A 15775-nucleotide genomic window follows, 5' to 3' on the forward strand; every position below is an offset into this window, starting at 1 on the left:
CTTTTAGCTAATCAGCAGTAAGGGGCATATACAATGATAAGGGGGGAGGTGCCTGTGTTGCATAGCTTGTTTTGAATTTGGGGGCGGAGCTATCAAGATAGAAGCGTGATCCTTTTGGGTAGGGGCGTGTTTTTTTTTTTTTTTTTTTTTGGTGACTTCGTTTCTCAGAAATCGCTTACTGCACCTTCAATATTAGACCACTGGATGGCGTGATTGACCAAATCAATTATTCCAGAGAGCTGTGTAACAAACATATTAGAAATCTTAATATTAAACTTATATTATAAAGGTAATGTCAGACAAACATCTAGTATAAAATCTTCTTCATATATAACACTTTGAGGATGAATAAGGGAAGTGTGCTGCAGGCAATCAGGATTTACACTTGCCATAAAGGAGAGGTGAGGAGCGAGGTTTTCTGTGGCCTGTGTACAGTATCCTGTCTTATCTCCACCTCTCAAACTGCTCTCTCAGGATTCTGATGACAGTAAAGCAGCTCTTCTGCACGAACTGAAGTGCCTTAATGCCCGCACTGGCATTTTAAAACCATTTCAGGGAGCCCTTGAATTTGCCTTCACACAGGTTGGGACATTGCGACAACAGATTTGGCCACAGCTAAAGCTGACATTAATGCAGATGGTGCACATTATTTGAATGTTTGTTTCAGACATTACGTATAAGGTCTAAGGTAAATGCTTTTAGATGTGTTCATTGATTTTGCACTCTGGGAACATTTTAAGGCTTTCAAATCTACACAGTTCTGTTGTTTTGTCTCCAGGAAGCTTCTTAAATGAGTCTGAGAACATAATAAACAGGTGAAATTTCATTTTCTTTTTATTTCCAAGAATAATATTATTACCAGCTATTTTAGTATGTGCCATTTGAAGAAATAGAAGAAATAAAGAAAAGACACCATTCCAGCTGAAGTAGCCTAAAGCTCCAGACAAGCAGCTCTGAATTAAACATACCAAATTATGCATGACAACGTAATTTTTGAAATGACATGTATGAAAAAAATGTTAAATAGCAAAGGAAGGAAAAGCAATTGTCGCTATCACAGTTCATTACTGTTGCCTGAAAAGAAATTGAAAATTTGTTGGCAACTAGAAGAGAACATCCAGTAACTTTAACTGATCTTGTTGTACCTGTACAATGAATATTGAAATGATATTCAGCCCAAAGGCTGTTTTGCTTGGAAAATTTAATTATTACATGCTGGCCAATGTAGCCTGAAGCTGTGGCAGTAGATTGTTCTAGATCAGTGGCTCTCAACCTTTATAACTCCAAGGTCTCTCTTTGTCAAAGTCGATTTTTGCCTGTACAGACTCTGAAGTTCCTCTTGTACTTCTGCTGAAATGATGACAAAAGGTGCTTGTTTTAAAGTGCTTTATTAAGAGAATACAATCAAATAATTATCTATTAATATTTCAAGGAAAGAAAACAAAATAGATACCTAATAAAGCTGTGATGCAGCAGCTCTTTTCTTACAGTGGATATTCTTCATAACTTTCTGCTCACTCTTCTCAGTTAGCCTATAATGTTTTAAAATACAGGAAACAAAACAAAGAGTATAATATACAGGGAAAATGTGTGTGAATATATGCATAAACACACATAAGCTCGTATACATGCATACACACACTTATTATTTTGTATTCTATATATTGATATTGATAGTTTTAAGGCATTTTACATCACTCTTGGAAGTTTACTGAGGCCACCTAGTGGTAATACAGGCAATAAGAGAAGTTAGAAAACAACTGAACTTGTAGGAGAAAAAAAAAAACAAAAGATGAAAAGGAAACTACTGGGAGAAACATACAAAAACGAGTGTAGTCAGCCTTTTTTTTTGCATTATGAAATATATTAAAATATTTTGCTTTGCCATTTTAGTTTCAGTATTGCTTGATGGAAGGATTCTTTAGTTAAGATGAAAAGTGGGTGAAAGCAAAGAAACGTTTTGGAGCAGTTTTGTGTCTGTCTGATTGCATACTAATTAAGTGACAAAAGAAAATCAAGCAAACAAAAGACAGAAAAGACTAAAATCCCAAAAGCAAATACAAGACCACAAATAAGAATATAAGTAAAAACACACACACACAAATGTTTCCATCAGAGAATGATGTCAAAGGTGTGGTTGCCATGGAGACGGAAGCTGTGGAATTCTGTATTCTACTGCCATCTAGTGGCAGTACATGAGCTGGCTCCTTCATGTTTGAATCCCAGTGTTGGGTGTAATGCATTACATTACAGTAATTTAATTACTTTTCCCTTGAAAAAGTAAAGTAATGGATTACTTTTAATTTTTCTTCTGGTGTAATTGCATTAAATACTGTATATCAATTCTATTTAAAACAATAAAGGAGCGGTTTTATGTCTATCCTTGTATTGTTCATCTGGTCGAGGTTGATATGGGATTTAGAAAGTAATAGTAATATGTAATGCAATACTTTTTAGAGAGAGTAATTAGTATAGTAGTAATGTAATTACACTGTTGAAGATGTAATGAGTAGCTAGTAATTAATTTTTTAGAGTAACTTACCCAACACTGGTGAATCCCACCAAAAATGATGTGAACGTGTTTTGTGAGTTAATTCACAACACCATTACATGTCATTGATTGCTACTGGGGCATGTTGTCACAATGAACCTGGCATTTTTAATCACAAACAATTGACAAAAAAATAAATAAAAAATTAATAAAGTGTACATTGGCAGTCAAAAGTTTGGAATAAGAGTTTTAATGTTTATAAAAGAAGTATCTTCTGCTCACCAAGGCTGCATTTTTTTGATCAAAAATACAGCAAAAACAGAAATATTGTGAAATATTATTATATTTTAAAATAACTATCTCCTATTTGAATATATTTTAAAATGTAATTTATTTCTGTGAATTATTCTGTTATTATTCTGGTGCTCAGTTATTGATAATAGTTCTTATTATTATCAATTTTGAAAATAATTTTTGCTCCTTAATATTTTTGTGGAAACCGTGATACATTATTCCAGGATTCTCTGATGAATAGAAAGTTCAAAAGAACAGCATTTATTATATATAAATGTCTTTACTCTCACTTTTGATCAGTTTAATGCATCATTGTTTAATGGTTTTAATGTTAAAATAAATATTTTTGTTGAAAATATTAATTGCTTTCCTTTTTTTGAAAAAAAGATCTTACATTCTGAAGGATCATGTGACACCGAAGACTGGAGAAATGATGCTGAAAATTCACATGAAAAATTATATTTTAAAACATTCAAATAGAAAAACTGCAGCCTTCAAGTAAAAAATAATTCAAAACATACATCTGTTATAGTGTTTCAGTCCAATGCATTTTAACCAATGAACCTGTTTGTGTAAAAATGAGAAATGAAAGTTATATTTGCATGAGCAGGGTGGAGTGATTCTGTTACTCCCAGAATAGAACAGCACCGGTGCCAGATGTTCACTGCCCCAAAGGGAGCTCGATTTTAGATTCATAAATAAATGAGGCATGCGACTCCTACCTGTCATAGGGGACTCAGATATGGCTTCATTCCCAGGAGAGAGCAGGACCTACTGGGAAGCATCAGGATTGCCTGGCTTCATGTGAGCTCATCATGTTTAAAGGTCCGTTCACACTAAGGATGATAACTATAATGATAAAGATATAGTTCTAAAATAGCAGAGTCCACAACTATAACGATAAAGGCACAGAGGAAAAATATTGTTGGAATCACTTTCAGAACGATTTTTTTTTTTCCAGCTGATGAAGAATAAAAAAAAAATTTGAAAAAATTGTTACGCAAACCTCCAACCTGTGTGGATATAAAATATAATAAATATAAATAACCTGAAGGATATGAGAAGGAGCATAATTACAATGTAAAAATATATAATAATAATACATTATTAAATAATAATAAAATATTTAATAAAATTATTAAATACTAAAATATATTATTAATAATATTAATTGTTATATATTGTATTAATAATAATAAATAGCTTAAAATGTAAAACAGTTCATAACAAGTAAAATTTTTTAGTTGTAGGGGGTTGTTTGTTCAGCAATATAGTTGACAGAACGTTTGTGGACATGAGCTATAAGATATTTACTAAAAAATATATTTTTCAAAAGTGGACATTATAAATACATGGAATATTTATAATTTTGATTTTTTTATTCATTTGTTTTTAACTCAAGAAAACAAATTCAATTCAAAAACAGACACTACAAAATCTGTAATTTACAAACAACATGGGTGCAGAAAATATTTTTGTCAGATTATAATATGCTTTCCCTTAAGGATCGATATTTCTGAAGAATTCATATATATATATATATATATATATATATATATTCTTATATATTCATATATATATATATATATATATATATATATATATATATATATATATTCTTTTTTTAGTATTGTTTAAAAAAAAAAATACACATCATCAATGGACAAGAAATGTACCCTAAATTGCAGAATTATATTTATTATATATTTTAGTTTTAATATTAAGTTAAATATATGGTAAATAGTTCAACAGATGCTCATCTGTAACTTAATATTGTAACTCAATAACATAAATAATTGTGATCAATTAATTAAATAATGTTAATACATTTTTTTCTGATATTTGTTCTCATATAGGCTATATTAATAGTATATTAAAACAATGGCATCTATTCAAAATATCTTCAGTATTAAAATACTTTGTCAGCCTTTCATTATAATTAAACATTTATTTTTCAGGTACCTACATGTTTTTATTTATTTATTTATTTTGTCAGATAACCTAAAAATGTGCTTCATGTGGTAGCATCTGAATTAACTTATTTTACTCAAATCAGAAGTATTTAATGGGACTAAATCAACCTGATTACATAACACAGGACTAAGGAGCCGTTTACACAACACCGCTTTCAAATAAAAACGGAAAACTTTTCATGCGTTTTATGCGTTCATTTCCACGACAACGGCGGTTTGGGTGCCTGAAAACACAAACTCTTGAAAAAGTGTTTCAAAGGTTTTGAAAACGGTCTCCGTGTAAACAACAAAAATGCGAATCCGTGAAAACGATGACATTACATGTTCAGTCTAGTGTTTCATTGCCATCTAATGACCAATACAACGTTTTTAGTCGTTTTCACGGATTTGTGTGAATGGAGATCATTTTGACCGTGGTGTCATCTGTACGCGGAAAACTCAAAGGTAAAACTTATCCATTTTAACCATATCGTTGTCGTGTAAACGTACACTTAGTCTATCCACCTTATTTTTCAACGTGTTTTCTGTGAATGTGCGAGACTTCAGATTTATTATCCGCTATACGGAAATAACGAGAAGAATATCAAAGTGCAGTAAACTATAAAAACAGTGGCTTGTGCGTTGTAAAAGAATGCTTATGCGCAGGCGCGTAGTCTTTCTTTACAAAGTGACATCGCCAACTACTTGTCTGGCATGTGTAATACAGCGTTTTCGTGGATTCGTGTGAACGGGGATCGTTTTAATAACGTTGTCATCTGTACAAAGAAAGCATTTTTCCGTTTTTAGTACGTCTTTGTCGTGTAAACATACCCTAAATCTAAACTTGAATAAAGTAAATTAGGTAGTTAGGTAACTAACACCAACAAAAGAGTCAGACAAGGTAGCTCCTCTTCACACGTTTTCTCTTGCACGTGATCTTTGCGATACACTAAACTTACGCTGAACTTCATCCACATGGAAACGCATCCACTTCACCCAATGTAAGCAAAGTATTAAGATCATTTGCATTGACAGAACTAGTCTCAGTGCTTTACTTGTCTTTATAACCTTGTCAGTTTAGTGTTTGATGTACTCTTAATGACAGTACAGCAGACAACAACTATGTTTGTCATCATTTCCATCTGCATATCGATCATTGGTGTTCAAGGTAGGTCAAATAAAGACTGTTTTATATATTTAGACATTATGCTGAAGAGATTTCCAATCATCTGTCTTTTACAGGCTCAAATGGACAAGTGACAGTTACTCAAACTCCTCAAGTCCAAACCTCTCAACTTGATGAAACGGTCAAAATAAACTGCAAAACCAACTCACCTGTTGCTGACTGTAGTCTCTGGAGGAACTGTGTGTCCTGGTACCAGCACAAACCTGGACATGCTCCCAAACTCCTCATTTATTACATACGCGAACGTCACACAAACGTCCCATCTAGATTCAGCGGCAATGGCGCTCACACTGACTTCAATCTGACCATCAGTGGAGTCCAGAAAGAAGACGAAGGACAATATTACTGTATGACCATACACAAGATTGACAACAAATATGTGTACACACAGTGATAAAGAGTCGTACAAAAACCTCCCTCAGTCTGTTTCACACCGATACACACTGCAGGTGCTGACGGGGAGGAAGTGAATCTGCACAATAACACGCTCAATGCAGTATACAATTATAGTACAATTTACAGTTTGTTTTAGATATTTATTTATTCAATGTGCTAGTGAAGCTGAGATTAGATCTAGATCTTCGTTAGTGAATCTCATTCTAATTACAGATCATTGAGAGATGGTACACTGTAAAAAAAAGAATTGTTGGTTTAACTTAAAATTTTGAGTTCACTGAAATTAAAAATTTGAGTTAATGCAATGAAGGCAATTGGTTTAATCAACAGAAACTCAAAATATTGTTATCTGAACCACATTAATTATTTAAGTTGATTTGACAAAAGAAACAAATTTTCTACAGTGTAGTATATGCTATTTATGATGTGATTTTTAATACTTTTTACTGAGCTGTTCCTCAATGAAAATAGTTTTTTAATCTCTTTATTCACACTAACATCTTTTAAATACTAAATATTGACTTACTTTCTGAAGAAATAAACACCATTACACACAACACATTATTTAAAACAAAATCTATTTAACTGTCATGCTAAATACTGACTTGTTTGCCTTATAAAAAATTATATATTGCACAAAATATTCTTACATTAATATTGTACATACATACTACAATAATTATTAGTAAAAAAAGTAGATTACTAAACAGCAACAATTAATAAAACTTTACCTTATTTATTTTAATAACCTATTATATTTTCTCATGTAATTTTGTCATATATTCTTATAAATCCATGTTTTAAAAATAATTTTTTTTTAAATGTGACCCATGTTTGACTGCATGATCAAACTATGAGATTTAAATTTCTGTTGTATACTAACAGAAAACTGTTACACATGAAATTAGATACATTTATGATATAACTTGAATTACTTGATTAATACTTGTCTTTTTATATTTTTTAGGTCAATACTGTTGCACTAGTTATGGAAGTTTATTTCCGCCACTGAATAAAAAACAAAAAGGTAACTGCGACTTTTTCTCTCGCAATTCTGACCTCTTTTTTGTATTTTTGTTAGATATAAACTATAAAAATGTATTTTTCTCGCAATTGCGAGTTTATATTTCACAATTCTGAAGAAAAAAAAAGTCATTTATTTCATGCCGGAAACATACTAATCTTTCTTTGGCCTTCATTATTCTTTATATTATGAGCTGATGTTGGAAGGTACTTTGACGTATAGTTTTTATATAGAATTTATATTGTTATAGATGCATTAACTTTAATCACAGATTTATGTTGGTCCACTGATGATTATTTCCATGGAAACAACATAATTTGCATTGTCATTTGAGTGGAGCAGTTGTGTCCGCTATATAATCCTGACTTTAACCTCTTAACCATGACCTGCTTTACTCATAAAACCACAAAAATGGCACTTTTCATTTTTCTCACCATCATTCTGTGGTCACCGATTTTAGGTAACTTTCATCTCTCATCAGATTTACTCCACTTTTCCTTGTTATGCTTTTTTATGTTTTGTACTTTTTGAACACGTCTCAATAATTATTGTTTACAGTTTCCAGTCAAGTGCAAGTGACTCAGAGCCCTTCAGAGAAGACGGTTCAACCAGGACAATCATTTACAATCAAATGTCAAACCAGTCTTGATGTTGGTAAATGGTGTAATAGTAAATATTGTCTTAGCTGGTACCTCAAGAAATCAGGAGAAGCTCCTAAACTCCTCATCTATGAAGGAGATGTCCGATATTCCTCTACCCCATCTCGATTTAGTGGAAGTGGATCTGGTAAGAATTTCCATCTGATCATCAGTGGAGTCCAGGCTGAAGATACAGGAGATTATTATTGCTTCGGTGACTTAGGAGGTTATAGATACACACAGTGATAAAGAGCCGTACAAAAACTTTCAAGAAACTTCGGGATCAACTGCAGATGCTGCGAGACAGGAAGTGAAACCGGACAATAACAGAAGGTTTAGAGAAATCTCACATTTCAGTGGATTACATTAAAAGCCAAAAAAACAAACTTTTGAACACTTTTTATCTAATAGTACCAAGAAAAAAAGAATAGTGCTGAAAATGTCACTGACTCAAAAAAAAAAAAATTCTGTCATGTTCAAGAAATCAGTTTGAGATGATTTGAGCTTTGTGACATGTCGTGTTATCCTGCTGGAAGTATCCATCAGAAGATGTGTACACTGTGGTCATAAAGTAACAATACTCAGGTAGGCTGTGGTGTTTAAATGATGTTCAATTGGTACTAAGGGGCACAAAGTGTGCCAAGAAAATATCCTCCACACCATTACACCAGCAGCAGCCTGAACCGTTGATACAAGGCAAGATGGATCCATGCTTTCATGTTGTTTACACCAAATCCTGACCCTACCATCTGAATGATGCAGCAGAAATCAGACTCATCAGACCAGGCAACGTTTTTCCAATCTTGTATTATCTAATTTTGGTGAGCCCGTGCAAATTGTAGCCTCATTTTCCAGGAGTGGACGATGCTGCTGTAGCTCATCTGCTTCAAGGGTGTGTTGTGTGTTCAGAGATGTTCTTCTGCAGACCTCGGTTCAATTGTAACGAGTGCTTATTTTAATGTTGCCTTTCTATCAGCTCGATCCAGTCTGGCCATTCTCCTCTGACATCAACAAGGCATTTTCACCCACAGAACTGGATATTTTCTCTTTTTCAGACCATTCTTTGTAAACCCTAGAGATGGTTGTGCATGAAAAGCCTAGTAGATCAGCAGTTTCTGAAACACTCAGACCAGCCCATCTGGCACCAACAACCAGACCATGTTCAAAGTCACTTAAATCATCTTTATTCCCCATTGTGATGCTCAGTTTGAACTTCAGCAGATCATCTTGACCGTGGTTGTGTCCGAAAACGGAGGATGCATTCCAGGGTAGGAAGGCATCAAGGCACGTCCAAATCCAATGTTAGCTTCACTTCCTGTCTCCTGAAATACCTTCATCTGATTGATTTTTGAAGGCGGGGTAGATGTATCTTTCGCTGCATTTGATATCCCACAATCCTGCTTTCCATTCTGTGACAGTTGAGCTAGAAAAAGAAAGATGGCGTCTGAAAGTTGCGGTTTCTGGTCAGTTTGTGTAAATGTAGCCTACATTTTTTCCACTTCTAATGTCATTTCTAGTGAGAAATTAATATTATGTTAATTAAATATTTGCAGAGAAGCAAAGTATTCATTTTTAGGCATCTTTTTTTATGAGAACATTAAGCAAGGCTACATGGAATTTGTACACTCAAAAAAATGAACTTTCACTGTTGTTAGTTTCACTCAAACCACCCTTGTTCACATTACTTAAAAAACTCATGTAACTACATGAACGTAATTTAACTGTGTTGTTTCTACTAAAATTGAGTATTGTCAGCTTAGTAAGTGTTTGTTCAGTCAACTTAACATTGCTGTGTGAAACGTACACATTATTGTTGACATAACTAACTGTGCAGTGGATCCGTAGTTCCCAGCATGCTTTGCAAGGGACTGCATTAGGAGAGTAAATTTAGGGATTAAAGTGTTATTTTATGTGTTTTTCAGTAAAGGGAAAGATGTTGTTAGTTTATGTTAGTGTTTAATGTTAAGTTATGTTGGACATTTAGAGTAGTTTCTGTAATGTTTTGGAATTTTGTGGTTACCATCATGCAGAAGAGTGTCGCCTGTGTTTAGGCTGTGCGCACTCATATAAGCATGTTTATAGGATGAAATTCCTGCTCTCAATTCAATTGAGTTTGATCAATTAGTTATTTTTTGAGTGCATTTTGGGGTGAGGGGCTGCATTCTGATATGTTGTATCCTTTTTATTTAACCCTTGTGCGGTCTTCGTTTGGGAAGTACACTCAGGGTCTTCGGGGTCTCCACAGACCCCAGGCAACAAAATGCAATTTTGTAACAAAATATGTAATTTTATTCTGTTTATTAATGTTTTTACTCCATGTTTGTGCAGTTTTTGGAGGATTTATCATATTTATTAAATTTATATAAATAAATTTAAAAATATTTTTTAAAATAGGTTTTTGTACAAAAACAGCTTTTTATGTAAAATTCACTTTATAAAAGACTCACATTTCTAAATTTCATTCATGGGGATAACATGGATAATTTGACATGGTTTAGTGTAAGATTTTTGCCCATCTTTTGGAAAATGCAGTTATAAAAGTAAAAAGAACTATCATTTTTACCAGTAGATGGCTGCAGAGCTCCACTATTTGCTATGTGTTATTTGACTGACTGAAAGACATCTTTTCATAAGTTTTTTTCAGTTGGATTCATATCTAAATATTCTGAAATCACAATTATAACAATAAAGCCTACTTTTTGTCAAAGTTTAGTATTTTTTGTAATGAAAAAAATCAGTTTTTCAATATTGTTACATTATGATGAGACTCCACTTAGAAAATGGACAATATTCATCCTCAAAATCAACATTTTTGAAAAACTTGTTTTTTTTTTCAGTACAATAAAATGCTAAACTTTGACAAAAAGTCATTTTTATTGTCTTTTATTGTCATAATTGTGATTTCATAATATTTAGATATAAATCCAACTGAAAAATACCTGTGAAAAGATGTCTTTCCGTCTGTCAAATAGCACATAGGAAATAGTGGAGCTCTGCAGCCATCTCCTGGTAAAAGTGATATTTTTTTTACTTTTAAAACTGCATTTTCCAAAAGGTAGGCAAAAATCTTACACTAAACCATGTCAAATTATCCATGTTATGCCCATGAATGAAAGTTAGAAATGTGGGTCTTTTATAAAGTGAATTTTACATAATAAGCTGTTTTTGTATAAAAAAATATTTATTTATTTATTTATATAAATTTAAAAGATATGACAAATCCTCCAAAAACTGCACAAATATGAAGTAAAAACATTAATAAACAGAGTAAAATTACATTTGTTTTTTAAAAAACAATTATTTTGTTACAAAATTACATTTTGTTGTCTGGGGTCTGTGGAGACCCCGAAGACCCTGAGTGTGACCCTTTTTTTTACACTAACATAAAAACAAGATATCACTCCAATTTTTTTTTTCTTTGTAGATCTAGAAAGTGTTAACAACTGTACAAAGTTTCATGTCATTTGGACAAAGAGAACATTTGTTTTAATTGAGCAAACGTCGTTTGGGGTCTGTGCAGACCCCAAAGACCCTATAAGGGTTAAATGATTATTCAAAAAAAAAAGTGTTCACCTTATGTAATCAACGTAACATTAAGTAAAGTGCACATATAAATATTATGTAACAGTGACATTCAAATGATTTGTATTTACTCAAAGAAATTTTGTCAGCTTTACTTGAATTTCTTTTGTTCATTCAACTAAATAGTTTTTTGTACAAATTACTCAATATTGTTGCGTGGAACCACTTGACCCTTATTTTTTAAGTAAATCCAACAATTCATTTTTTTGAGCGTAGTTATAAAGGGTCACATCACAGGTCAAGAGCATTGAGAAAATCAATCGTGAAAATAAAATCAGTCATTAATTTCATAGTCTTTATTCAGTTAGGTAAATGCTCATGACAAAGAACTTCTCATAGTGTTTCCCACAGAAATGGACATCTTAATGCATTCCACAAAAGTCATCACCAAAACCATGTAGTCTGACAGTTGGTTAGCTGGTTGACTAACCAGGATCCATCAGGTTTCTTACATGTGTGAATCTGTATAAAATGTGTATTTTTTGTAATTATTTTCAATTGTTATTAGACAACAACAACGTCTATATATAAGGCAATACATTCCTGTAAATGCTCCTTGCAAAACAGCCCAACTGCATATTAAGACATTCTCGTGATAGCTGACAGGGCAATGTGCAGACTGCAGAGAGAATAAACAATCATATTCATTTGATTGGCATTAACCACATGAGTTAAAGCAGTACATTTGGATACATAGCATTTTGAGAAAACTGACAAACTAAAAAAATAACAACAGAAAATACACCCTAGCTGACCCTTCAATGATGCTGTATTAATGCTGTTCAGGATTCACTCAGGACAGAAACATCATCTACGCAAGTAAGTCGATGTAAATGCTTCCAGCAATGCTATTTTAAAAACACGTCCAAACACAATTCATTGTGCAACACAAGCAAACATTGCATTCTTAGCGTTGTCACTAGGGGAGCTGTGTAATTATCGTAAACACGAGTTTCCTTGGTAAAAATTGCACATGAACATCCTTCCATTTTGAAATTTGAATGTGATGAGCTCGTAATCACGACTTCAGAAGTGGGAATTATCACATTTCCGATAGTACGTGAAGGCAGCATATCAGTTTGAAAAGAATATTGCTAAGCAAGTTAGTTAAACATTTGATTTTTATAGCTAGCTACCTGAATAACATCAAATCTGGTTTAATGGCATAGATAGCGTAACTCTTACCCCCTTGAGTACTAATGTAAGGTTTGTTAATAATACCACAGTAACACAAGAATGCATGTTAAGTATGTACAACGGGACCAACACTCTCATGGCAATTCGTAACTATTTTACGTTTTAACGAATTGGTGGCTAATTCGTATGAATACAGGTCCTTCTAAAAAAATTAGCATATTGTGATAAAAGTTCATTATTTTCCATAATGTAATGATAAAAATTAAACTTTCATTTATTTTAGATTCATTGCACACCAACTGAAATATTTCAGGTCTTTTATTGTTTTAATACTGATGATTTTGGCATACAGCTCATGAAAACCCAAAATCTCAAAAAATTAGCATATCATGAAAAGGTTCTCTAAACGAGCTATTAACCTAATCATCTGAATCAACTAATTAACTCTAAACACCTGCAAAAGATTCCTGAGGCTTTTAAAAACTCCCAGCCTGGTTCATTACTCAAAACCGCAATCATGGGTAAGACTGCCGACCTGACTGCTGTCCAGAAGGCCATCATTGACACCCTCAAGCGAGAGGGTAAGACACAGAAAGAAATTTCTGAACGAATAGGCTGTTCCCAGAGTGCTGTATCAAGGCACCTCAGTGGGAAGTCTGTGGGAAGGAAAAAGTGTGGCAAAAAACGCTGCACAACGAGAAGAGGTGACCGGACCCTGAGGAAGATTGTGGAGAAGGACCGATTCCAGACCTTGGGGGACCTGCGGAAGCAGTGGACTGAGTCTGGAGTAGAAACATCCAGAGCCACCGTGCACAGGCGTGTGCAGGAAATGGGCTACAGGTGCCGCATTCCCCAGGTCAAGCCACTTTTGAACCAGAAACAGCGGCAGAAGCGCCTGACCTGGGCTACAGAGAAGCAGCACTGGACTGTTGCTCAGTTTTGCATGTCATTCGGAAATCAGGGTGCCAGAGTCTGGAGGAAGACTGGGGAGAAGGAAATGCCAAAATGCCTGAAGTCCAGTGTCAAGTACCCACAGTCAGTGATGGTCTGGGGTGCCATGTCAGCTGCTGGTGTTGGTCCACTGTGTTTTATCAAGGGCAGGGTCAATGCAGCTAGCTATCAGGAGATTTTGGAGCACTTCATGCTTCCATCTGCTGAAAAGCTTTATGGAGATGAAGATTTCGTTTTTCAGCACGACCTGGCACCTGCTCACAGTGCCAAAACCACTGGTAAATGGTTTACTGACCATGGTATTACTGTGCTCAATTGGCCTGCCAACTCTCCTGACCTGAACCCCATAGAGAATCTGTGGGATATTGTGAAGAGAAAGTTGAGAGACGCAAGACCCAACACTCTGGATGAGCTTAAGGCCGCTATCGAAGCATCCTGGGCCTCCATAACACCTCAGCAGTGCCACAGGCTGACACGCCGCATTGAAGCAGTCATTTCTGCAAAAGGATTCCCGACCAAGTATTGAGTGCATAACTGAACATAATTATTTGAAGGTTGACTTTTTTTGTATTAAAAACACTTTTCTTTTATTGGTCGGATGAAATATGCTAATTTTTTGAGATAGGAATTTTGGGTTTTCATGAGCTGTATGCCAAAATCATCAGTATTAAAACAATAAAAGACCTGAAATATTTCAGTTGGTGTGCAATGAATCTAAAATATATGAAAGTTTAATTTTTATCATTACATTATGGAAAATAATGAACTTTTATCACAATATGCTAATTTTTTGAGAAGGACCTGTATATAGGAGCTTAGTTGTACCATCCATTGTAATGGCAGGTTGTAGAGAAGCTACAAGAGATTTCACTTTAAAGGGATAGTTATAAAGTTATAAATATGGATATTTTTCTCACAAAAATACATTGCTTTGCTTCAGAAGGCCTTTATTAACCCCCTGGAATGGTATGGATTACTTTTATGATGGATTTTTGGGGCTTCAAAATCTACTATTCACTCAAATTATAAAGCTTGGAAGAGTCAGGATATTTTTTTTAATATAACTTCAATTGTGTTTGACTGAAAGAAGAAGATCATATAAAAAGATTAACTTTTAAACAACCACTAAGATACAAACATTACTGAACAAAGAACTAAGGAGGATGCTAACTGGAAGAACAGAAACAGGTGTGGGATGATTAGCTAATGAACAAACTAGAAAACTAGGAAATCAAGCAGGAAAAACAGGAACAGAACACTGAGAAAATGAAATCATAACAGGCTACACGTGACATCCATCTGTTAATGCCCCAGTAACGATTAGGCAAGGGGTGGACATTCTGGCTTACTTCTTCTAAAAATTGTACGAAATCACCACCGCTTTCTCATGACATCATGTTGAACCAGACTGTGCACTTCCAATGTTGCCATCCGCATTAGCGTACCTGCGTAGAGTATGTTTTTCCGTAGAATCGTGTTTAAGCTGCAAAATGAACTAGATTGGCAATTTTGAACGTTAATAATTTTTTTTTTCTAAAGGGATTGTTTTTTCATAAATCATCTATTGAGCTCTCCACAGCAGACACCTCCTACACCACACGCCGTTCTCTTCGAGAGAGGCAGAATTGCCCTTAAGCCACCCATGGGATTGTGGGAAGGACGGTTCCTACAGTGACACCTGGAAGTGCTGGACGGAGACTCAGGGAGGTAAGCACAATCATCGTAGATGGGCATTTCTGGTGCCCCCCTAACCTGGTCAATCACATCTTATCATAGAAACCAGTATGCCATGCTCTGCCATCGACCACAGTCTCAATTTCAACTATCCATACTAACAGACAAACTGGATGATTCGCTTCCATTGTCCTTCTCCAATCTATTGGCGGGCCTCCCTCTCAGGTTCCACTGGCATGTAAATGTCTGTCACCATGGCAACAGAGCATTGTCATTCATATCGTTGTTATGGCACTAGCGGACCCGCGATGTCGGCTCAAAGCGTCCTCCAAGAACGCCACTATCCTGTCGCCATCCTCCTGTGGAAAATAATGGCACAATGTGGGCTTAGGACAAATTAAACAAGAAGTGAACATTTGGCTGTAGCTGCTGCTTCTGTGAGGTTTTTTT

General features: G+C 34.5%; 1 protein-coding gene and 2 long non-coding RNA genes across 6 annotated transcripts in view; 1 reads left to right on the forward strand and 2 right to left on the reverse strand.

Annotated features, from left to right (window-relative positions):
• Positions 1-227: 227 nt before the first annotated feature.
• LOC125258265 lies at positions 228-8603 on the reverse strand. 4 transcript variants are annotated; one of them, XR_007182569.1, is made up of 5 exons: positions 8036-8603; positions 6073-6224; positions 3508-3634; positions 1454-2650; positions 231-1347 (listed from the first exon to the last, which is right to left on the reverse strand). It is a non-coding gene; the product is annotated as an uncharacterized LOC125258265 (long non-coding RNA). The 4 variants fall into 4 exon arrangements; XR_007182567.1 differs by lacking the exon at positions 8036-8603 and having other exon boundaries at positions 228-1350; positions 6073-6647; XR_007182568.1 differs by lacking the exon at positions 8036-8603 and having other exon boundaries at positions 3508-3621; positions 6073-6647.
• Positions 5227-6224, forward strand: LOC125258266. Its single transcript, XR_007182570.1, has 2 exons — positions 5227-5905; positions 5980-6224. It is a non-coding gene; the product is annotated as an uncharacterized LOC125258266 (long non-coding RNA).
• Positions 8604-15599: 6996 nt separating the features above from the next.
• Positions 15600-15775, reverse strand: part of nrbp2b (nuclear receptor binding protein 2b) — a 31105-nt gene continuing 30929 nt past the window's right edge. Inside the window, exon 18 of the mRNA XM_048174635.1 lies at positions 15600-15684. Coding sequence (XP_048030592.1) covers positions 15601-15684 — 84 coding nt within the window. The 3' untranslated portion in view covers position 15600. The remainder of the gene's footprint in view (positions 15685-15775) is intronic.

Source organism: Megalobrama amblycephala, linkage group LG22, assembly GCF_018812025.1.
Source record: "Megalobrama amblycephala isolate DHTTF-2021 linkage group LG22, ASM1881202v1, whole genome shotgun sequence".
NCBI lineage: Eukaryota > Metazoa > Chordata > Actinopteri > Cypriniformes > Xenocyprididae > Megalobrama > Megalobrama amblycephala.